Source organism: Cyrtonyx montezumae, unplaced genomic scaffold (genome assembly GCF_038088225.1).
Source record: "Cyrtonyx montezumae isolate F1298 unplaced genomic scaffold, pur_monq_1.0 scaffold_10, whole genome shotgun sequence".
Taxonomy (NCBI): domain Eukaryota; kingdom Metazoa; phylum Chordata; class Aves; order Galliformes; family Odontophoridae; genus Cyrtonyx; species Cyrtonyx montezumae.
In genome coordinates, this window is record NW_027071826.1 from 39,592,136 (window position 1) to 39,617,010 (window position 24,875).

The 24,875-nt window shown below is 39.2% G+C and overlaps 1 protein-coding gene across 2 annotated transcripts in view; it reads left to right on the forward strand.

Annotated features, from left to right (window-relative positions):
• The window catches only part of SLC1A2 (solute carrier family 1 member 2), a 74,381-nt gene extending 50,991 nt beyond the window's left edge, over positions 1 to 23,390 (forward strand). For both annotated transcript variants that reach the window (XM_065754987.1, XM_065754988.1), the window contains exons 5-11: positions 2,715 to 2,883; positions 5,828 to 5,954; positions 9,107 to 9,340; positions 11,953 to 12,147; positions 14,088 to 14,222; positions 19,306 to 19,537; positions 22,773 to 23,390. In XM_065754987.1, coding sequence (XP_065611059.1) covers positions 2,715 to 2,883; positions 5,828 to 5,954; positions 9,107 to 9,340; positions 11,953 to 12,147; positions 14,088 to 14,222; positions 19,306 to 19,537; positions 22,773 to 22,847 — 1,167 coding nt within the window. In that variant the 3' untranslated portion in view covers positions 22,848 to 23,390. The remainder of the gene's footprint in view (positions 1 to 2,714; positions 2,884 to 5,827; positions 5,955 to 9,106; positions 9,341 to 11,952; positions 12,148 to 14,087; positions 14,223 to 19,305; positions 19,538 to 22,772) is intronic.
• The last annotated feature ends 1,485 nt before the right edge of the window (positions 23,391 to 24,875 follow it).

A 24,875-nucleotide genomic window follows, 5' to 3' on the forward strand; every position in this document is an offset into this window, starting at 1 on the left:
GCTGGGAAAGGTGGATATTAGACCCTGTGTTGCTTGCTTTGTACATAATTTTTTTTTTTTTCAAAAAGCATTTTGCCAATGTTTAATAAAAATGGCTTCACTTGGAAACATAAAGGAATTGAGAGAGGCAGGCTTGCTGATCTCTTCTTAACAAATTTCTTGTATGTGGGCTGCTTTTTCCTAAAGCTAAATTGTTTGGCCAGTAACGCAGACTGATTTTTTTTTTTTAATGAAATAGGCTTTGTTGCCAAATATGCCCTTAAACGTTCCTAAGTGAAATGGGACGAGATGTGATTATGGCTGAAGAGAAAGGGGGGGAGACAGAAGAGGCTATGGGGGTGAAAGAACAGAGGGCAACCTAAGATGCCAAAAAGACTTGAATTGCTTCACTTCTTCCACAGTCTTCCACATAAAAACACATAGTCCTTGGGGGTTTAACGAGAGAACATTCTCAATATTTCCAGATCATCATGGGAATGTCAGTCATGTGGTCAAACTGTGGTTGGCCAAATACCGCATGTAATGTGAAATGTGTTTTTGCAAAATGGAGTGTGGGGAGTACAGGGTGCTTATGTTTTTTACTTTCTTTCCCTAGTTTAAACTATGGAAGAGAGAACTAAATTTCCGGTCAGTTGAAAGTGGCTGAATATGTACACAAAGGGAAAAAAATGTGGGAGAAAAAAAAAATTAAGCTACCCATGTAAAATAGTTATATTAGAACTCTAATACTGCTTTTTCAGTGTATGTAATATCAATCTTTAATCCGCTTCATTAGTTATGGATGACCAATTCCATTGTTTGTTTCTTACTCTTACCTATGGAGACCTATTTCAAAGCCCAGTGCACTCAATGAACACAATCCTGGTAATTTCAGTGGCATACAAAGGACACTCCCTTTTGAGGTTATGGCCTTCCTAAGTTTCCTCAGATTCCAAATCAATTGCCAGTGAAAGCCTTTGTCACAAAGTCACTTTTCATTTGCAAAGTCAGTCATAATCCTCTCCACATTTAACTTGCCTGTTAGCCCTTAACTGCTCAGTAAAGGAGAGAGGAGGAAAGAATAATTCCTTTTAATGCAGACGCTTATGTAGAGTTTCTCCACAAGCAGCAGTGATCCACATGGGAGTTCTGCAAGCAATTAAGGAATTAAATTGCAATTTTGATATAGCTCATTTGGCAACTGAACTCAGAACCATCATGGAATTTCTGTAGCTGTTGATTTTTTTTCTACAGTCTAGGAAAAAAAATCTTGATTTATAATTAAAACTGCTATTCCAGAAGAGATTTAAGTTAAGTGCCATGACAGAGAAATGGGCAGTCATGTTTAAATGACTGTGACATTCAAATAGCTTTCAGGTTTCAGACATTGTTGCTGGAATCTAAACTCAAAGTTAGGCTCAAATTTGTAAGCAGTATGACCACATGCAATGAAAAGCAAAGGACCTTTGTGTTAAGTGACCATAGTTGAATTTCTGAGTGCTTTAATGTTTTAAGTTTAATTTCTGTGACTTTGCTCTTACATTTGGGCTATGTTACAATGTCTTCAGGACAACTGAAGAGTTTCTCACACAGGAACTGTGCAGGTTTTCTTTCTACAGCCCCCTCTCTGCATATAGACAGCAGGTTTGGTAAGGAGAGATGTACGGTATGTTAAAACAGTATGTGAATCAAATCTGAGTTATCATCTGTAGTACTACAGTGTGTCATCTCAGCAGAAAGAAGGTGCAAATGTTCTTTGAAAGACTGATGTGTGGCTCTGATGCCTTGCTCAAACTAGGAGCAAGGAAAATAGGGAGCCAAAGGGGAAGCAACGGCAAAAGCGTCATGAAGCATTTTGCCTGACTCAGAGCCATGAAGAGTCATGAAAAGCTCAAGGTGTGAACTAGGGGAAAAGGCAGTCCTTTCTTAAAGCAGCAAATTACAAATTTCCCTTTTTCCACCCTCATACCCCATTTTTTTTTCCTACCCATAAACTTAAGCCCGTTCCTCCCCCCACCATTCTTTCCTATCTTTCTCTTGACCCTTCCTTTCATGTGCCAGAAGAGGTTCACAGTCATTCAGATACTGATGACTTTTTTTTTTTTTAAGGTGGTCAGATTTGATTTAGTAGGTATCTGGTGGCTTAAATCCCTCGTTATGTGTCTGTCAAAGTATTTTAACTAGAGAGCTCTATGACTGTGTTTATTTCATTTTGAGCAATCTCAGTCACTGAGTGAAGTGTTGGAAACATCATGAATTTTTGAGTCAAGTTAACCATCGCACTATAACATGAGCTGGGCAGCCCATCCTAAATAACAAGCCTTGTTGTAGAGTTGCTGCTGTGAATGATTTTAGAGATACCTGCCTTTTGGTGCTAAATAAACGATATCTATGGGCAACATACAATCTGTGAAGCGCCATTTGTGAACCATCTGGACAAAGAGGTTAGCTGTCTGTAAAACATTCTGCAGTAGCAAGAAGGAAGGAATATTTGCCATGCTTTCACACCAGAGTCATGGTGTAGATTCCCAGGACTGTGTGTCATTTGAAACTACTGAAAAACAAACTTATTTTTGGAAGAAGGGGTAAGAGGTTGTGGAATGCATGTCTAATCCTTTAAAAATATAGTTCTCTGGAGTTTCAAGTGAAAAGTTTTTATTATTATTTCCTGATCTCACATATGGATTACATCTCAGTCTATTTCCATTCTCATCCTCCCTTTTTATTGCCTTCAGATCCAAACTGTCACCAAGAAAGTGCTGGTGCCACCACCCATTGAAGAACCATCTAATGTTACTGACTCTGCTTTTGCTCTGGTGAATGAGACAATGCGGGAAGCACCACCAGAAGCCCAGCTAGTCATTAAGAAGGGACTCGAATTTAAGGATGGCATGAATGTCCTGGGTAGGAAAACTTCTTGCCTGTCAAATATCCACATCATACATATGATGCAGCTTCTGGCTGTGACTGAGTAGTCAGTACTGTCTGATCTGCTCCTTGGTGCAAATTCAGTCTCCACAAATAGTCATCAAATGTTATCACCTACTGGCTTCCCTTTGGTCTCTGAGATGAAAACCAAATGGTTTTGGTAGAACTATGATGATATCACAAGAATCAATCAAGTGAATTATTCTGGATTGGCAGCTTTACAGGAGTTATTTGCAGTACAGTGGGGAACCATGTAGGAGGTATCCAAAATATCCTTTCATCCTAGAGGTAGCCCATCTAGACTAATAGGAATGCATATTGGCAAAACAGTATGGGGGAGAGCTTCAAGTGGTAGTGCTTTAGACACCTTCTGATGAATTTGAGCTCAGTTGTTTCTAATACGTTTCTTGGGCAAGCTGAACTAGATTTTGGCTTGAGGCACAGCCTGAAGTGAGAGGTGGGGCGTGCACCGCACCACCCAAGAAAAATCCCAGAGAGGCTTGACACATCTCTGAGTCACAACTCCCTCTCTCTTTCATGTTGGCTGCTGACCTTTACCAGCTGCACATTATGAACAACTGCCATCATGCCATCTTGTCTGTACAAGCCAGCATGTGGGGGTGGTACAAAGGTTTTGCCTATCTCCCACTCCTTCCTGAAGCACCTGTTCAAGCTGAGGCAGAGGCATGAGGGAATGAAGAGCTGCCACACCACATTTACTTTCTCCTTCGTGCCTAGACTCAGTTTTATCTACTGAGAAAGAAGTGCTCCTTCTCCTCCTTTGTGGACGTGGGTGATGTTGGTCACAAATTAGCCCTCAATTTGTAGTGCTCACCAGCACACCCGTACTTGAAGACTCATGCGCTCTGCGGCAGCATGTTCTCAGGGTCAAGGCCCACGCCCATGTTTATAGATACCATCCTCAAAGTGAGACAGCATGTGTCAGTACTAAAACCACTGCTTTATCTCCCCACTAGGCTTTCACTTTTCAGAGGCAAATGGCACTTACAGACTCCTCACAGCTGATGAGCAGTTTCTGCAGAGCCAATGACTGCTGTGCCTGCAGACCTTCTCCAGGTGTTAGTGAATTGGCTGGCAGAGGCTGCTTTACTTAGACAGGGAACATAACGTCAATAAACTAACCTTAGGTCAGGGAAGCAGCCTGCTTAAGAAGAGCTGGAGCTACTATCATGAGCTTGCCATGATGGATCTCTGCATCTCTGAACAGAGGAGTTGCTTTCTTGCAAAAGTGCAGACTGAAATTTTGCACCCTGTGTGAGACAGCAGCTCATTGGTCACGCTGTTACCATCACCTGCTTTTTTTTTCCTCTCTCTTAGATCTCTTATTCTGTGCTAAAATGAAACTGTATTTCTGATGCAAGAGATAAAGTACATTTAGTGTGGAATTTGTGCTGTGCTGTTCTCATCATGGATAAGAAAAGAGCTAGAAGGATGAATAAAATTCCTCCAGGAAGGAAATGCATGCTATTAAAACTATAGTTTAGGAGGGATGTTTACTGTAGTATTTCATTCAGCAGCTCTTAAATTTTGCAGAGTGATTCACTATTGTTCATTTTTCATATAAATGAAGAAGTAAAAATGCTGAGAAATTGCCATCCAGGTTGAATAAACTGTGCAAACCAGGCAAATTCCTGCAAATGTTAGCCAGCTTGACTTCTGTGAATAATGCAGCAGCTAGTCTGGAATTAACAGAACAAAACCACCTACAAACATTTTCTGATGCACAGTCTGTATTCCAGGAAGTTACTTGGCCTTTGAGTGAAAAGCTTTTCATTATTTCTCCATGCCCTGCAGCACACATAAGTGCACTTCAGTGCTCTCTTTAAGTGACTCAGCAAAGGTAGGTTGGTGCAATACAATGACCTTATACCCAAGAGAACAGATATTTAAAAAAACAACAACACAAAAGGTTGACTATTAAATCTAGCAGAGTGTCTTTTCCCAGAGTAATGGTAGCTGAAATTCTGTACTTTAGAATGTTTTTTATCCTGATGGGTTTTTCCTTAGGAACTTCCCATATGAGTTCACACATTTGTTAAATACTGAGCTCATATCATGATTGAAAATGTACCCTCAAGTGATGCTTTGGCTTTCAAAACACCTATCAGTATCAGGTAATAATCCCTCTCTGGACATTGAAAATTACTGGAAAGTGAGGGTTAGCTTTGGAGGCACTGCTCCAAAGGAATACATGACAGGTGCACTAATACTCCATACTTTCTCACCTTAATCATCTAAATTTAGGGAGCCCATTCTTACTTGTAGTGAATCTGATTAAATATCTGCTACTGCTGGTTTCAGTGAGAGTAATCTGTTTAACGTGAATTCTGTGGTTAAGCTTAAAGTACAATACTGACCTTCTCCTCCCACCTTCACCTTCTTAACTAGGCTACTCCTGACCTGTGAAAGATACACTCTGAGGTTGCGTTCACAAGACAGACTGGTCTGTAGGTTGAACCTGCCACAGGCTTTTCTTTTTTTCTTTAAAGCTTTTCAAAAATGCTGTTGGTCTCTAGTGACTATTTGAGCAACAAAGAACAGTCATGGTGCGGTGCTGTGTTGCCTCTCCTGTTTGCTGGGGGCTACGTGGTTTCTAGCAATTATATGGCTCTGGAAAGATTGTGGTGCTGGTTTTTTTTTTTTAGTTTGCTTGGTTTTGCTCACCAGATTAATTCAGAAAAAAGAAAAAAAAATGTAGTTGACCTGAAGTACTAAAGGCTGTTCTGAACAGAATCATGAAAGTAGAAGGGTGAGTTCACACCGAAAAGACCCAAGAGATGTGTAGCAAACCTCAGCCACTCTGAAAAGTGGATTAGCAGGTAGCATGAAGACACTAATGAGGTTCAAGAACTTGCTAAAATCTGTTTTTTACTTGCTTTTAATTTTTTTCTCTCAATAGGTTTAATAGGATTCTTTATTGCTTTTGGCATTGCTATGGGGAAAATGGGAGAACAGGCAAAGATGATGGTGGATTTCTTCAATATCCTGAATGAGATCGTAATGAAGTTAGTAACTATGATTATGTGGTAAGTTCAAAGTCCTAACTTCTGGAATAAAATAGGCAAACAAAAATCTCTCAAAACCCTACTATAGCATATAGTAAACAGTTTGCTAGTAAAGAGTGTAATGAAATAGCAGCTTGGTTTTTAAAGTCTCACCAATTATGTTAGAACCAGAACAGCATTATTTCTCTATGCTGAAGATTATTTAGGAATAAATTTGAAATTTGATTTTGATATTTATGAAGTTGACAAGTTTTATTAGTTTACTAAAATCCAAGCAAAGACCTTCAAATGCCTTATTTATTATTGATGCTCAATAGATAATGAGGACACCTAAGCATACGAGAACACCCCATGTTAAGAACCTCCATGTCTTCCTGGGAGGTTACAGAGTAATGAAAGTAATCCCATAGTATGAACTAGAAGGTATAATTACAAAGAAGCCTGAAGACATACTTTATTTGCTGTCTTCTGTAATAAAAACATTTAACCATCAAATAAAATTCCAGTGGTCTTCAGTGATGCATAGTTCCTCCCCCATAATTTCTGCAGAATTTGAGTTTTGGAACACCACAGCAGTGGAAGATGCCTGTCCTGTTTTTGAAGTACACTCATTTGTAATAACGGGGCTTGGCTTGCCTTCAAGGGAATGACTTATTCCATCAAGACCGAACTCTTGTTTATGGTTCTGGAAGGGCATTCTCTCTTTCTTTACTTTCCTTTTTTTCTTTTTGAGATGGTTCTTGCAAGGGCTTCCCCCAGAGCTGTTCATATGCAATGCCAAACCTAGACATATCACAAAACCAGTTTTTCAGGACATAAAAGTGCACTGCTACATTCGGCATCATACTACTATGTTCAGTACCTCCAGAGTTTTTCAAGACATAGCCACTCCAATACGATACTGAAAGTAATGCCTCCTGTTTTATGATGGGCCATGACATTAGTGGGAGATGGTGGTGATATGGCAAAAGAGGTTGAACCTTCCCACCAATATTCTGTTACATTTTGTTGCTGTGTGACAGATGGCAACAAAGGGAGAGTATGACAAAATGGTGTCTGACATGGGAGTGCGATGAAGCAAACTGGCAGATTACAATCAGGGAACTATGTATGGAGCTGAATATCAGCTTCAGTGCATTGGAAATGATGGTGACAATGCTGAAATATCAGAAAGTTTATGCCAGGTGAGTCTCATGAATGCTCACACAGCAGCAGAAAGAACACTGCAAGTTTATCAGAACCTACTGACACAGTATGAGGCTGAAGGTGACAATTTCCTGGACTGGATCATTTACCAGTGATGAAATGTACATGGTGTCACCACTACGAGCCACAGTCAAAACTACATTCCATGGAGTGATGACATGTGAATTCCTCCACCAAAGAAAATGCTCAAGACATTTTACCTACTGAGGTAAAATGCACACTGTTTTTTGGGATGGGAAAAGAGTGATCCTTCTGGCTTTCCTGGAACCTGGAAAAACCAACTCTGACTGCCACATCACAACACTGATTAGGTCGAAAGGTCAATCTTCCAGAGTAAAAAGAAGACAACCTTTCTCTTGCAATGCAGTAACACCAGACCCTATACCATACCATTCTGAAGACTGTGGAGCACGTTGCCCATCTTGGTCTTGCAATCTTAACTATCCTACTACCTACCACGATGCCCAGCTTTGCTACCTTCTGACTTTCATCTGCTCAGGCTGAGGAAAGATGAACTGCACATGCAACATTTCCATAGCAGCAACAGTATCACAACAGCTGTGAAACACTGGATCCCCTCCTCTGAAGCAAATTCTTACGAGCACAGCATTCAGGCTCTCATTCATTGCTGGCAAAAAATAAAGAAATGCAGAGATGATAGTGGCTGTACTGAAAAAATAGCATTCTATAGCTGAGAATTTGCTCTATCAAACAGCACTATCAAGTTCTATGAAGCTGTTGTAGAAATATGGAAATAAATATGAGGCATTACTTTTGGAGAGACATATATCATGGCTCATTGCTGCCCATGATTCATATGTGCCTCCAGAAACTTGTTCTGGAGTCACAGAACTGCAGCATGCCTCTTCCCTGAGGCTTTAGATTGAAAAAGTTTGTCAAAAAAGGAGAAGGGCGCCTGAAGCACGAGCATTCAGCATCAGTGTTCCAAAGGAAAACTTAAGCAAGAGTCATGTAGACAGGAACAGTGATGGAGAAACGAGCTGAACAAAGCAACTTGAAATGATGACTTTCTCTTCCTGTTATGCTTCTGCTTTTCTATTAGGGGATTTTGCCACATAAAAAGACAGTTGTTTTTATTCACAAAGCCCTCCTGCTTCTAGTAGTTATTGTAACTTGCTGATCTTGACTGTGCAGGGAGAGAGGCAGTGACTATACTCTAATAACACACCAAGGGCTAGAAATTGCTCTTATTTCACTTAGCACCAGTTGGCATGCCCAGGACACAATACCTTAAGTTACAAAGCTTCCACTGTAATCAGTGTTGCAATGGCAGGAAGCCAGTCAACTTTCAAGACTGCAAATATTTGTTTCTTTTTACTGATGTGCTTTTTTGTTTCTGTTTTCTCAACAAGGAGAATGGTTTTGGGAGTTCAACTTGTTCATCTCTTTCTAGAATTGTTAAACAATCACTGTGGCTAGAAGCAGCATTTTTTTGTGCACATCATTATAAAGACAACTGCATTTCAGAACTGCATTCTGTTTGGCTTATTATCTCTCTGCACAGAACAGTGACTTCTATGGCAACTCCAGTAAGCTTAGACTCTCAGGAGCATGGCATTTAGTTGTATCATGTGTTTCAGCTTCCTCAACAACATGTTGGGGAAGTATAATATTAAAAGCAACTATTACATCTCTGCTCAAGCCTGTGTAATACTGTCATATTCTCAAGGGACGCCATTCCAGAATCAAAGACTTTTCAAGAAGTGCATGTTCCATTCAGTAGAATGGAATGAAGTGAATTAGATGTAGAATTTGCTGGAGATGGCCAGTGTTTTCAGAAGAGGTGTGAAAGCAAGCTATTGAATTTCTATCACTTCCTGAGCTGCATCTCACTGTTGAGCCTGTGAAGCCCCTAGTCTTTCTCTTGCCTGTATTCTGTTAAGGACAAACCTTATGACTGCATGCTACAAAGATCAGTTCTGTCTGTGCTTGTTCTCTTTCCCCAGGTATTCCCCTTTGGGCATTGCTTGTCTCATCTGCGGAAAAATTATTGCAATCAAGGACCTTGAAGTAGTAGCTAGACAACTTGGCATGTACATGGTAACTGTGATTGTGGGCCTTGTCATCCATGGAGGAATCTTCCTGCCTCTGCTTTACTTTGTGATAACAAGGAAAAGCCCCTTCTCATTCCTTGCTGGGATTTTCCAGGCATGGATCACAGCACTAGGCACAGCTTCCAGGTACACTTGAGAAATAACAGCTCTATTTTTTAAGTAGATTATAGGATTTCAGAACATTCGTCTGCTGTTCTGACCTTCATTTTATGCCACTGAATAAGAAGTTGTTTTTTTTTTTTTAAAGCTAGCCTTACTGAAAGAGGTAGGTTACAACACACACTGGGGATTTTTACAGAGACTGTACAGCTCACTGAAGAGAGTTGGCAGGCATACTTCTAGTTTTCTCTTTTCACATAGTCCAAATGACTTGCGCTCATTGTTACCTCTGTGCTTGTTTCATCAGCTGGGGGACAGTGATTATACTATTTACTCACTTTTTAAAAGCATGTTAAGGCAGTCTTATTGCCCTGGGCGAAAAAATAGCCCTAGGCTTCAGGAGAGAAATGAAAGAAATTGATAAACACCTCCCATAGCTACCAGTTCCTTCTTGTATTGAGTTACAATGGTAGTAGATTGTGTGTAGAGATGTGTGTATGTGCTGATTTCAGTGAAGATTTTGGCACATTCAAGCCCCTCCTCTTCTGTGGAGGACAGGTATTCTGGGCGCACACAGATATTAGGCTTAAAAAGAACCTGGTTCCCAAGCAGTGGCAACGAGTTACTATAGTGCCCTCATTTCATTCTTTAATCCAATTTGACAGAGCAAGGGGACTTCAGTAAAATGAAACTGATGAATATATTAGACTCCTATGCATTGCTAATGCACAGAATAAACTCTGCAAAATGGGTAGGCAATTGAATCACTCAGCTCACAGTAATAAGTTAATGCTTTACATTGGGGTAGCCTATAGACTGTCTCATTTTTCAGAGAAATGCTATACTTCATAATGTGTTTTTCTTCAAATTTTTTTTCCCCAAAGATTTATACTTTGTTTTAGTTGAAAAAGTAAAACCAATAAAGCCTAATTTAAAACTGACCATTCTATCCTGATCCTCTTTTAATAAGACATGGGAGTGCCTTTACTCTAGAAGAGATAGTAATGATGAAATTGACCTTAAAAGTGAAAGGCAAATATTGGGTAATGATTCACTGTATAATTTCATCCATTGCTATAAATATCACCACTAGAGTAACATATGGGAGAACAATACTTTTAGAAAGCATGAATAATCTATTTGGCTAAATACAGAACATTAAACATTCAGTTAATTTTAAAATAAATCAAATTCACATATTTGTGAAGATTCTAGAACGCTAACATTTGTACTACATATCTGGCTTACTGCCATCTGTTAAAGAAAAATCACCTCTTTGAACAAACAGTAGCCTAATTTTTTGAGCACAACATGGGGATCAACAAACTCATGTCTTCTAAGACCTGTTTCCATAGGTGTGGGACAAGAGGATTCATTTAAGGAATGACTTGGATATCTGCCAGCACAAAATGGTTTGTGTTTTCGGTACCTCTCATGTGATGTGTCAGCCTTATGTCCTTATTTCCAGATAACCTGGGAAATTTTTTTTTAAAGCACAGCATGTTTATAGTTAGAAATTGCATCATTCCCTAATAAGCCTTTTCCTTGGTTTAATCATCTGTAAAATGGAAAGATCAGTTTTTTGAACCCAATAGCATCTCTGTGGTAATTGGTGAATTAAAGAGTTGGAAAGACTCTGAAATTACAAGACACTAGAAACAACCTGTACGTATTCCTCTGAGAAAATTTGGTGCATCTAGTCCTTTACTCATTTATAAAAAAAGAAAGTATTTCTGTAGGGGCAGTGACAGCAGCTTCAGTGGTACACAATAGTGAAGACCTTTGAGATATTTTGCCAGCTCAGATGAAGAAAAGCAAATAAACCACAGCAAATGTTCTTCAGCTGCTTCTGTTCGAGGCACCAATTAAAACATTTCCCAAGGTCAAGTTTATTTTCAGAATGGCTTTTCAGGCAGCAACCAAGTTCATTCAGTGGTAAACTTAACTTTTCTGTATTATCTGAGGTAAGGAACCAAAACATGCTCCTGTGTGTGTTTCATACTTGTTGCAGCAAGTCCCTTGCCTGAGGCAGGCAAACGTGCTACAGAAGGGAAGTAAAAGATAATAACATATACAGGGAGTATGTCCTATTTCCAAGAATATTTTTTAGAAGAAGGTGCTTTATTTTGAAAAAGTGAATAGAATAGCCTTAATGATCCCCACAGAGCCAACACACTATGGATCAGTGCAAGGACCACGTTTGATATTTTTTCCTGTTCTCCACTGTCTGGGAACTGCATGTGTTTTGTATATACTTGCCTGCTTTTATTTCTCTAATAAAATAATACAGCACTGATTTCTCCCTTCAAAGGGAACTTAGAAACAAATAAATTTTGGAGTTTTCCCTTCACCTGTAATTCTGTTCATCAGGAAACATTGGAAACTGCCCTCCTTAAGGCAAATGCAAGAAATAATTCATAAATGAGCCTGAAAGCTTCATCTACAATCTCTCAAGTAAAGTTCATGCCTTGGCCTCAGTCCCTCCTTCAGCTAAATGTAGAAGCAACTGAAACACAGGCCAAAACTTGAATCACAGCTGAAAGTAGAAAGTAAACAAAGAGCAGAATTTCTAACTTTGCTTCCTCATATATATGTATGACATTAAAATGATGTTGTCTTTCTTGCTTTCTCTCCTTCAGTGCTGGAACATTACCTGTCACATTCCGCTGTCTTGAAGAAAATCTAGGCATTGACAAGCGTGTAACAAGGTTTGTCCTTCCTGTTGGAGCAACTATTAATATGGATGGAACTGCCCTTTATGAAGCTGTGGCTGCTATTTTCATAGCACAAATGAATGGAATTGAGCTGGATGGAGGCCAAATAGTTACTGTGAGGTCAGTTCAAAGTTATTGCAAGCTTTGTTTCTGCATACAATAAAAGATAAACCTTTCAATCGCCTGTCTGTGAGATCCGCTGTGAAACCCACAGATTTCTAATAACGGTGTGCAAAAGAATGGCATATAAATATATATAGGTTCTGGTTTTCTAGCGATGCTAACCTTTTATCTTTTGCAACCTCAGTGCATCCTAGTGATGTTCATACTGTTTTGCTGTAAAAATACTCTGAAATACAGCATTTTTTTTGTCCAATGCAGTGCCTTTTAGTGTAGAGGGGTTCCTCAAATGATACACAGGGCACTAACTTTCTAGAACATACGTGTCTACATATACTGGAAGAGAAAAATATTCCAAAATGTTTATCTGCCTTTGGTTTTGTTTTATTGTTGATTTTTTGGCACTTCTGTGAAGAGCAAAAACAATGGACTCAGTGTTAAAAAACAACTGAGGGTGAGATTGCTTGCAGCACGATATAGGTACTCTTGGACTACTTCTCTCTAACCCAGAGAAAACTAGCTCTATTCTTTTTAGATCAACTCTTCATAATAAGGACTAAGCCAAATCTCTGAAAGAACAAAGGAAAGTACCCATTCAAAATGGGTAGAAGCAATACAGGATGGCTTACTGTAATGAAGTTTTAAGACCATTAGATATGGTGACTAATAAGAAACAAAGGCAAAGTTATGACTGCTGCAGCTATGGTTAATTTACAGTGGAAAACTTGAAGACACTAGGCCTAACATTTTGAGTAGTTAAAATGTAAACCACAAGTGAAGTCTGCCAAGTATGACTTCTTCCTGTAGTTTTCACTCACCCACCTTCCTTTTATTAAACCATTTTAACACTTAAGAAGTTTCTGCATAGGGATATATAATTCTGTGTTCCTTACCCAGCTATATTAGCAGCAGCTTTTCCATTTATTTACCTGGTAAGAATCAGAACAGTAATTTCAGAGGTGCCATGTCCAAAAACCAAATTAAGATCAGGGCAATTAAAGCCAGCTAAGCCCAAACACAAGTTACACCTCCTCCCTCCTCTGAGCATCTGGTTCTAGACCTACCCATTCACACCAGTTTCCCCTGCAACCCCATGCACTCTGCTATGGGAAGGCCAGCAAAGAGCCTCTTCTGGCAGAGCTTGGAAATACTCTCACCAAAGCAGGGTTTGGAAGGCTAGGATGCATTCTAACCCAGACACCTGACAAACACACTACAGCCTGGACTGTCTGGGTCAAACCCAGCCTTCCGGCAGGTCTGGGTCAGGTTGACACCCTCATAGACAAATTCAATGACTAAGAGCCAAAGGTTTTTCCTCCAGAGACCACCTTCTTCTACTTCTATGTTGGAAGCACTTTCAGATTTGTTGGGTACACCCACAATTGTAACCACGTTACATCTGTGTAACATTTTAAAAAGACATACGCTTATTTTTTACCCTCTTTTTCCCTTGTTTTATTTCTTTTGTTCTTTTTCTACTCTTCCCCCCCCATCTTCCAACAAATTTATTTTATATTCTATGTAGTATTGTTCAATTATGTTATTTGTTATAGTCTGTTTCATGTTTCTACAGAGTTCAGTATTTGAAGCACTGATAAGCACTTCATTGGTCTTTATCAGAAAAAGGAGACTACAGCAAATACAACTTCCAGATTTCTGAACCCATCAGAAAAAACTCATGTTTTCATTTAGGGTGTTTAATATCTAGGCTTGATACATCACTGATTTGCACTATGGACATTTTGGATACCAAGATTTCTGTTCTCCTATACTTGATAACCGCTTTCTCTCAATCATCACCTCAAAATTCAGTCTTTGGGTGCCATGAATAAACATAAATGAACCATCTGAGAGTAAGACCTTCCTACCAATCACATGAGCAAGAAACAAAAGATAACGTTCCTCTTCCTGCTACTCCCATTTGATTTTTGTTTTTGCAGTTTGACTGCCACTCTTGCAAGTGTTGGAGCTGCCAGTATTCCCAGTGCTGGACTCGTCACTATGCTTCTGATCCTGACTGCAGTGGGTCTCCCTACCCAGGACATCAGTTTGCTTGTTGCTGTTGACTGGCTATTGTAAGTTCTGACTTTACTGTTCAGTGCAGAAAAAAATAATAAAGTGCTTGTCTGTAGTGCTTTTCAGCTGTTGATCCTAGAGAAATTTAATAAACTCCTGTACAAATGAAGCAAAGGGGAAAAATAGACAGACCATTTGATGAGGAATGAGATGCTGAAAGCAGCTTCTCAGCTGGTAGAAATTGTTACAGAGCTAATAAGGTCCAATTTTGCAAGCAGACGATTTCCTTGTGTTGCATGGGCCCAAGATCATACATTTTTGTCTTCCTAATGATGCCTCCCTATCACAGATGCAGCACAACATATTACTGTCAGCAGCAATCTCTCCCCTAATATACACAGTAAAGTTCCTATTGTGGTACCTGGAAGGGGAGATATAACTGTTCTATACTATTTGTGCATTTCCTCCTATACGGTCTCAGCTACTCACTTGTAGTGTATCCAGGACTGATAGTTACCACTAAAACTATGCAAGAAGTAATAAGGGTTGAGAATGTTAAGCCAAAACAAAAATATTTTCTAATTATCTCTTGCTTACTGAGAAGACTTAGAAGTCTTAGTCAACTCCCTGACACATCTTCTGTAGTGTATCTGTCTTCTCACTAAGAGTTGTGAAGAATGGTGCACAGTCCTGGATTCTGTTTCAAGGAAAAATGAAAGAGCTAAAGCTTGAGAAAGCAGAGGAAAAAATGACTTGCATATTTTAGGTATAACTGAATATCATAGTATCATGACTCAGAATGGCAAAGTAGGGCTGGGTTCAGTAGTCAGAGCGCAGCTGACATTAAGAAAAATGTGATTCCGTGTGTTTTAAGATATTTATGAGCTCATGATTGAAAACAGGAAAGCATTGTAGACATCTGCAGTTGGTAAGAAGGAAGCAAAGGGAGGGGCATACTATTTTAAATCTGTTTTTACTGGCTCCTGAAGTGAGGCAAATAGGTAGGTTTCTGCAGCTGGTAGGAGGATGTGCAAAAGAAGCCCGTGGTTTGTTTGCTTTTTTAGGGAAATGACATTTAAAAATAATCCTGTGGACTGAGAAGCTCTGCCCACACTAGCAATCCTTAGAGCCGTTAAGTTACTGGCAGTTATGATCCAGCAGTAGGTGTTTCATTTCAGGCTCAGCTTAGGTATTGTTACCCTGGTTTATCCAGCACTGCTTAGAGAAATAGAAACATCTTGCTGAGGAGCTGTGACTGTGATGAATGTAAGATGAATGTAAGTATAGAATGCAAGATGGAGAGAAAGTACTTCAGAAAGAAATATTTTATGGTATCTTTCCAAAAGAACCTTCCAGCACAAAACTTCAGAGTTGGATCCTAACAGCCTACCAATCAGCCATGCAACTCCAGAAATGCAAGAGGGATTCAGAAATGAAAGAGGGAAAAGGAGAAAAAAAGATCAAAAACTCTAGTGCTCTGACACTTCAGCTATGAAGTTAAGACAAAGTCTGTTGGTAGAGGTACTGTGCTAGTTAGCATATTTAAAACAAAGCTGTTGGCCCTTGACATCTCCCAGTGGTTAAGCTGAGGTCTAATGAGATATGCAAAACAATGTTGCTTACATTGGAGGTGGTAAAGAGAGGCACACAAACCAACTTTTGAACAATCTGTTGGGCACACAGACTGTATCTAAGAATGTCTAAAACAAAAAGTCACAAAAACATTTTCTTAAGAGCATCACCTTCTTCTATTTCTTTAGATCATGAAATAAACCTAAAAGAGAGAAAGTTAAGAAAAATCTTTGAGGTATTATGAAAGCCACTTTTCTAGAAGTAGAAATATTTTGGAATAGCTCAATTTATAGCAGTTGAACCCCGGTTTACGAAAGCCTAGCAGAAATGGCCTACTCTGAGTTTTTCCAATACTCTTGATGAAAGAAGCAATCAATTGATTTTACAATACTGCCATCATCTGAAACTGTAGCCTTACCAAAACCACGTTCACAAGATTTGGTCACAGTACAACACAAAACTGACTTCTGATTGACTTCAAACTTGGCAGTTTTTCCTTCAAATAGAAGCCAAAAGGTTTCAGTATCAATTTCTCCTCAAGTCACTCCAATATCTAATGATTAGGTTGCTAAACCTTTCCCCCTCCCACACATGAATACAAAGTGAGCTCTTTCACCAGGCAAGTTTCCCAAGGTTTCACAACTCTCACAATTTTCTCAGTTTGAAACTAAGCACAACACAGCAGTGACATTTAAAAGAACAGCAATTATATGCCAACAGCTGGAATGAAGCAAGCTTCTTTCGCTCCAGCTACAAACTGGCTTATTTCCAAATGTGAGACTGACAAGCTTAATATCATGGCACAACCTCAGATACAGTAATATTTTGCAGAAAAGAAAGAGGAATTAAAAAAATGGGCTTAGGCAGTCAATCCAGTATTTCACACACCCACCTTTGTTCATTATCTCAGAAAACGATCTCTTGAGTTCTGACTTGGCTCTATGGCATAGAACTCAGAACACTCAGACCTACTTGATATCTAGGCATTATGAATAGGAAGCCAAACAAATTGAATTAAACTGTAAAGCACAGAAGCTCTTCTCTACAACAGAAGAGAGATAAAGCGAGCCAAACAGATCTCTAACTTGCTGTATTAGTAAAAAAAAAAACAGAGCAATGAGAACAGGGTAGTAGAGCCCTATGCTGCAGCAAGTGAATATAAGCCCAAATACAGCAGACACAGAAACAAAGCACAGGGAGGAAAGAGAAAGAAAAACAACCAACCTACTTACCACCAGAAGGCCACAGGTAGGCAGGGAACTCCAGTAAGATAGCCTTGCTGCCACTTCCAGCCCTTAAATGAGGTCTGGGAAGGCGTGGATCCTGGCTCCACCTCTTCTGGTCCCTCAGGTGCATTGCATGCTTCTGAGCAACCCTGGGTTGGCCCTGCGAATTCCCACCAGGTGCTCAATCACTGCTTCAAGCTGTGACTTAGCATTTCCGCTACAATTAGCAGGTGTGCTAAGTTTTTAATCTTTGTAAAATATAGTAAGGTTGATATACTGGGTTTTCAAGTTTTCAGGGGAGAACCATTTTTGCATATTAGCATACCATATATATGTTGTGACATTAATAACGAGAGGGGTCTGCATAATTCAGTTCCTTTTCTTTCTTTTCTTTGCATCTACATCAGAAAGCTTCCCATTCATATTTATGCCAGTTCATGGAAAACAATCCTTATCAGGATTTTCAGAAACACGTCCCAGTGATATCAAAGCACACTCTTACGAGATGTTGGGTTGACTTTTGAGAGAGAACTTCATTTTTTCTTCCCCTTATTCCTCTCAGGGTCTGTTATGAGCACCCCAGAAGTAGTTACATTGGGCAAGTGACCAGACTGCAACTTCCCTATATTACTTTTGTTTTCAAAGTTCCAAGAAACTGGAATTATTTTGTTGGCTCTTTTTAACAAAAGAGTAAACTCAGTCTTGTTTCTTCTTGGGTGCTCTTTGGCCCCAAAGAAGTCAGTGACACTTTGCTGTTCATTTCTGACAGCTATAACTTTGCCTCTGTGGTTGTAGGAAAGGTTCTGGTCTACTTCAGCTCACTTAATATAGCAGTGCTCTGTAATAGCGTGCAGTTTGTATCACGGGATCTCTTGGCTAGCAACATATGAATATGGGCTGACGCATCTCCTCAAATGACCTACTCAAAATTTGAATCATGCCTCGGTTATATTTGTGTATTCTCTCTCATCTTCTGGCAACTTTTGTATTCTCTCTCCCTTGTCTGGCATCAGTGAAGTCTTTCAAAATCTAATGCAACTCATATAAATAAAAATGAAGCAGAGGTTCTTGGAGCACTGTATGGGAGGGTTCGATATATTTGATGGTCTTAATTAAAAGTAACTCTTAGAAAGTCATTTTTTCCTATTCTGAAACTCTGACCGGGTTTGAAACAGTCCTCACAGGCATGAGGTGAGATCTGTAAAGCATTTCATTCATGTGTAGCAAAACAGGAAGGATGTTGTTAGTTTATTTGTTTTGGGGAGGATTGCTAGACTTTTTCCTTGTTTATTCTTATGATGGAAGAAAAGACTGGGGAGAGCTGCTACAGCTCAGATATAACAGCAGAACTGTTAGCTCTTCACATCCAGGTGGCAGGTGTAAATGATTTCAAATTGTGCAGGGCAGCCTATCTGCAGTAGGAAAGACAGCAGGAGCTCACAATCCTGACATTCTCTGTAAGACCATCTCCCTTTTTTGGGAGGTTTTGGGCAGAAGTCTGAAATGAGGAAAGATCCACAGCCATGACCTCACTGCTGACAGATAGAGTCATGCTGTAAATAGGAAACAGGAGAAAGGCATCCTGTCTGCGAAGTGCCAATGAGCATGTTTCTTTGTATTGGAGCACATGGGCCTCCTCTGGCACCCTGTGCAGTGAGGGGCACTTGTTACTGACATGTTGTCACAGGCTCATCATTTTGTAGGCAGTGACCTGTATTTGGCTGGCTCATCCACTGTGTGCTGCCATACGGTAGTGTGGGCGGGCGTACTGCCATCTGACAGCTGACCATCTGTAAAGATGGTGCCAGCAGAGGAGCTGTGATGGCCTGAGCCTTATGGAGACATTTCAGGCATTTTGTCCCAGCAGTTTGCTCACTAAGAATAAGGGGAGGGGCTGTTTGTTAATCCATTCCAGCAATCGCACGCTTCATCAGATCCCAAATCCTTTTCTCTGGCTCTGTTAAGTACCCTGATAAATTCAGATTAAACAAAGGGCAATGATGTGAGTCTGGCACACTGACACTGAAACCTTCAGCTGCAGAAGCAGGCGCCAGGGCGATCTTAGCAAAGCACAGCTCTGCAGTTTGGCTGTGTCCCTGTGCAAGCACATTGCCAAAACACATAAGAATGAGCAGCTGGGCCATGGGAGTTAGCACATCCTTCCTGTCTGAACACGTCCCTTGGAAAGGCAAGTTTTTTCAGTTTCACTTGAAAGCTACCATCTTTCTATTCTAAAGGTGCCATAAATCTTCTGAAATAAGTGCAGTAACTACAGCATTAACAGAGCTTTCAGGCCTGTCTTCCTCTCAGGCCATTCAGCCTCTGCCTTTTGCTTCTTTTATAGGGACCGGATGAGAACATCAGTCAATGTAGTGGGGGATTCTTTTGGTGCTGGCATCGTCTACCACCTTTCCAAGGCAGAACTTGACAGCATTGATTCTCACCATAAAGAGCACGAAGACATTGAAATGACCAAGACTCAGTCCATCTATGACGACATGAAAAATCATAGGGAAAACAACTCAAACCAGTGTGTTTTTGCAGCTCACAACTCAGTCATAGTAGATGAGTGCAAGGTACCTTTCACATTTATGGATATTGAGACCTGTATATAGCAGTGCATGCTTTATTTTATTTTGTTTTTAACCCGCATGTGTTCTTGAAATTGTTCTGTAAATAACAATGTGACAACAAGCTCCATGAATCAACCCCAGACATTTTGAATGAGTTTGAGCAGTTCAAAAGATGATTTATTTTTTCTTTGCACTCTTCTTAAAAGTTGTCGTTTGAGGAGAAAAATAATGTACATTGTTTACATATCAAAAGGCAAGATGCAGCGTATTATGGAATATGCCAAGACACAGAAAATATGGCATCACCTTCTGTGGACATTTACTTAATTTTCTTTGGCAACAGAGAACTCAATTGCCAACTTGAAATGAAGGGTATCTGCAACCCAAATACAGGTGTTGTTGTTTGCTGATTGCCTTCCATGATATGCTGTTCAGAAATGGACATATTGAATGCACTTTAGCATCTGAATGCTCCTGCACTCATACAGCATGCTTACGCTTTGCTTCCATCGTTCCTGGATCATTAAGACACAGACATCATATTCTGTTTCTAATCCTTGCTGTAACTAACATGGATTATTAATAGTGATAATAATGTCTTGATCAGAGCAAAGTGAGCTTAAGAAACTCCACCGGTTGAAGGAGAAGACAGCTGGGGTGGTTAATGGCTAGAAGTTTACAAAACACCCACCACTAGGACAGGGCAGTTTAGAATCAAGAGAGTTTTTAAATGAAAAGGAGGAGAAAGAAACCATAACGAGCTAGAACTTTTAATTTCTTTTGAAATCAAAAATATTTTGAAAAATTATTTGTATTTTTAATTTCTTTCTCTAATCTGGTCCTCTGCGTTGTCTTTGACACAGTGAGCCTACATCAGCCATTTATCCAAGAAGATTCTCTTGCATCTTTCAGTTGCCACAACTGAGCCAGTATCTAACTGTGAATGCTTACAGTAAGTCCTTTAGCAGATCACCACGTAGATTGGAAATAAAGTTCTCTTCTAGCACTTTCACCTGCCTATGGCCTGTCTGGAAATGTTCTTTAGAATACCCTTTTATTCAGATGTTTACTTCTAGATAATGTCAGGCCAAACCTAAATTTCTAGTGGACAAAGTAGTACTGAATTCAGGAAAACAAAACAAGCAAAAAATAAAATAAAATAAAAACGACAACAACAAAAAAAGAAGGAATTAACTTGAAAAGAAATATTTCAAGATTCTTTTTTATTAACTTCTTTCAAAATTATTGATGTTGGAGAATATTCTAATTTCGGTGAGTTTACAACAATTACAGCTAGCGTGGATCATTCTGCATCAGGTTGATGAAGCTGCATACTGAAAATGTTATCTCCTTTCCAGAGATCCATGCCAGGCTAGAAAGTAGTTGCCCTTTGATATGGTACTTACTATACTTTATTTTCTCCTTCAGTTTCTCTTCTGATTCCCATCAGTTGAGTCATTGATTTACCTCAAAGACGTGGACTAATGGTTCAGGATAACATCCTAAGGACGCTCTCTAGTAGAAATCTGGGACCAGTGATTTATGAAGTATTTTGCCCTTTTTAAAAATTGTTTTAAGGGATGTCACTTTGCACTTTTAAATTCATGAAAAGACCCAAGGTTTACTGGATTGAGCATAAGACTGATCTTGAGTGGGTCACTTGTCTGTCTGTAAGCTGCCAAAAGGATGTGGTGTTACTGTCCGGTTTATAAGCTATGAGTATATATTGACATTTGCAAAGCACTTGGATGATGCTGAAGTGATGTTGAAGCTCCTAAGTTTTAGAGTATCAAAGCAACAGAGTGTAGGATTTGGGGATTCAAAATAGCTGCTTGTTAAATCTGAAAAGACTTCTCTTCATCCTGTCAAATGTATTGATGTACTGAAAAGTTCACTGCAACTCTGATCGGAGTTTTGAAAAGCTAATCTGCTAGCATGTGCTTTCTATTTATGTTTTGTAGTATACTCCATGTATAGTACTACTAGTTTATAATTTTGCATGGTCATTGTACATTTTTAATAAGTAGTGTACCTTTACATGGGGGTAGAGTGGATGTTACTGCATGATATTTTTGTATTTTTTTTATTATCTCATTTCACATGACTTGATGTGATTTTAATTTCTGAATAAGCTGTTCCTTCCTGTATTTGCATGTTTTCCCCTTTTAATTATCTAAGAAAAAGCTTGACTTTATTTCAAAATCACTGCATTTTGTCATGTTTCCATGTCCCAATGCTTCCATGCATCCAGTTTATCCAGCATGGGGAATTTCATCTCTGTCTTTAAGTTTTCATTTGAAGCTGAGGATGTTATTTTACAAGGTAAGTTAGGAAAGATTAAGCTATTTAATTGACCTTAAAAGAAAGGTTCTCTCAGAGTTATAAAGACCTAGATCATTTATATAAAGTTAAACCAACATTTTATCCTTTTTTTTTCTTCATTTTTTTTTAAGTCATTTGTCTGGAACTACCTTTGTTGAAGCATGGGTTTGTTTATACCTCTTTCTGGGATGCAACCTACTGGCCAGTGTTCACTGTGAGTTGGTAGATCCCTGTAGGTCTTCTGCCATACCATAAAATGAAAAAATGTAGCACAGATCTTTATGGACAAGAGTGATGTGCTGTCATTTGTTTGAGACAAAAATAGTGTTGCTATGCATTTTTGGTCTGAATATACTCAGAACATTTCACTACACTAAAAAGGGTAGTGATACAATGAACAACACTATCACAGAATATCTTTTGCTCCTTTTCTTTAAAGGTGGTGTAATTGTAGGTGAGATTGTATAGGTACATATCTATGATTATTCTGGCCTTGCACATTTTTAGTATCCTTGCACTGGCTATTTTGTTCTGTGAAGGAGTTCTTTTATAAAAGTACTACTTTCTAGATCAAAACAAACAAGCAAACAAAGAAATCTGTTGTTTAAATAACCCAGAAAAAATTATAGAAGATAGGAGTATCACCTGAAACAGTTACTAAAAACAAAACTACAACAAAAGCCAAGAAAATAGGAAACATTTTTTCTACTGCTAGTGTTTTCTTGTCAGTATATAAAATTAACAGGAGTCTCACTATTTGTGTTGTGAATTGTGAATAAATATATTTTACATATATAATAAGACATGGTGTATCTAGTTCCTGTAAATAACATGGTCTTCCTCATAAAAAAGTAATGACTTTTCTTGTTAAAGTGCCTTGGCCTTTAAGTCAGTTGTTGATGATAATTACTTGCAGGTAACACTGGCAACCAATGGCAAATCTGCAGACATCAATGTTGTTGAAGAAGAGCCTTGGAAACGTGAAAACTAAGGGAAGAGATTCCCAGCTCCATCTTTAATTAATGTCCTGAAGCTTTCTTCTGGTAAAAGATATCATGAATAAGGAAGATTTCTCTCTCTTTTTTTTTTTCTTTTTTGTTTAACATCTACAGTTTCTGCTTACTTAATTTCTTAATTGAAACTTAGCAGAGATCTCATAAAGTCAATGTAGTGTCTTTGCCAAACAATGATCCATAACCATCTGTCTCCCTTGTGTTACTGTTTGGATGATGCAGCTGAAGAATACTCCATGCAGTATGATGTATTCTCACCTGCCTTCCCGCTCGTTCAAGACACAGAGAATGTAAATGCTGCAAAATGGAAAGATCACAATGCCAGTACAGCTCACTACAGGGACTCAGGGTCACAAATAGTTACAGAAAAATATAACTTCATGCAAGCCTTCCAGTGTTTCAATGACTCTTGGCATAATTGATCTAGTTAGCACCATATGGCTGAAACAGCTTTTGAAAGTGTCCATAAAGTTTTGTATTTGTTACAATAATAATAAGCTCCTGGCAATGGAAGCACTGAATTTTTGTGCCTAGTTGTATTTCAAACAGAACTTAGGTCCAGGGGTGAGATGAATATGTGGAAGTCAATAAATTATCCCAGACTTTTTGTTAGATTAGTACAATTAATATTTGGCATTAAGACCTTAGATTTGCATGTGCATGCGATGTATTTTTATCAGCTGTCCAGAGCAGGTGCCACCTTCACTTTATTAGGTCACATTTTATTGTGACCACAGCACATCACATAATACAAGACAGTATTATTGCAGGGGTGATAATTCCTGCATCCATGCCAGCTGTACAAAATCCAGGACACCATGGGCTCAATTATGTCATTCTAAATCAAAGTTGGTAGCACGTTACTATTCACTGTACCCCACTGATGTCAGAGGGAGTCCTCATGGGGAAGGGGCTACTCAAGTAAGGTATTATTGAACGTGAGCAAGGATGCCATAACTGGGTACTTGGCAATGCTCTGTAAACAAGTTCTGAATATATTACACTAAGTAATTGGGAGGTTTTAAATGTAACCACCAGTGGCATTTGGCATAAAGTATATGTCTTCCAGGTATGTCATATGTCAGAGAATGGCTAAATCCTGAAATCATTACTAAGCCAAATTCCTGGTTACTATTCTAGGTTACTAGAATTTGGCAAGGGTTTGGACTGATGAAGAATCAGCTAGACTTACAGGATTTAGACCAGTGCACTGAATATACTTCTGTATTTCCCTCTTTTGCCAGGTAGTGATTCGCATAAAGGTCTGTCAGAAAATGTTTCTTAGAGCACATGGCATCTGCATTAAAAAGATGGTGTTTTGTCAACATAGTATAGCTCACTCATCCTGCCAGAAGAAACTGCAGTCACAATAATCGCGCTGTGTTTTTAATGTGGTTGTTAATACTCTGCAATTTTGAGACACTGGTGAATGCCTCTCTACTACTAACAATGTTCTATAGCAAAGCTGAGCCAGGTGGGTCCTGTGAGGCTGTACCCACAGAGTGAGCCCTGTGCAGGGCCTGGGGGAACTCTCAGAGGTTCTCAGGTATGGTGAGCTTAGAAATGGCAGAGAAAAGAGCTGAAACATTTAGAGGCATGGGCCATTCAGCATCTGTGCTCAGGACCTGTTTTAAGTATAAGCAGAAGTAGTGTGTTTAACTGTGGAGTGTTATTTGTCTCTGTAGAAGCTATTAGAATATAAATAAAATGTGCTTTAGCTCCTCTGCACTCTATATAAAGACCTCTGAAAAAGCTGCAGATATTCTTAATGATGTGCAAGACGTAGTTCACTGTCAGAGCAGCCCTTGCTATGCATTCGTTGATATGGAATATTTTTTTTTTGTCCTTGTATTGTGTTCTCATTTATAACTCATCGTGATGATCCTAAGCAGGTCAGCATAAATAATCTAGCAAGTATAGAACCACTGCAGGCCTCTAACATGTATTAGAGGTGGACACCTTTTCCAGAGGTCTTGTGAATCATTGTAAGGATTTTTTGTGAAGTA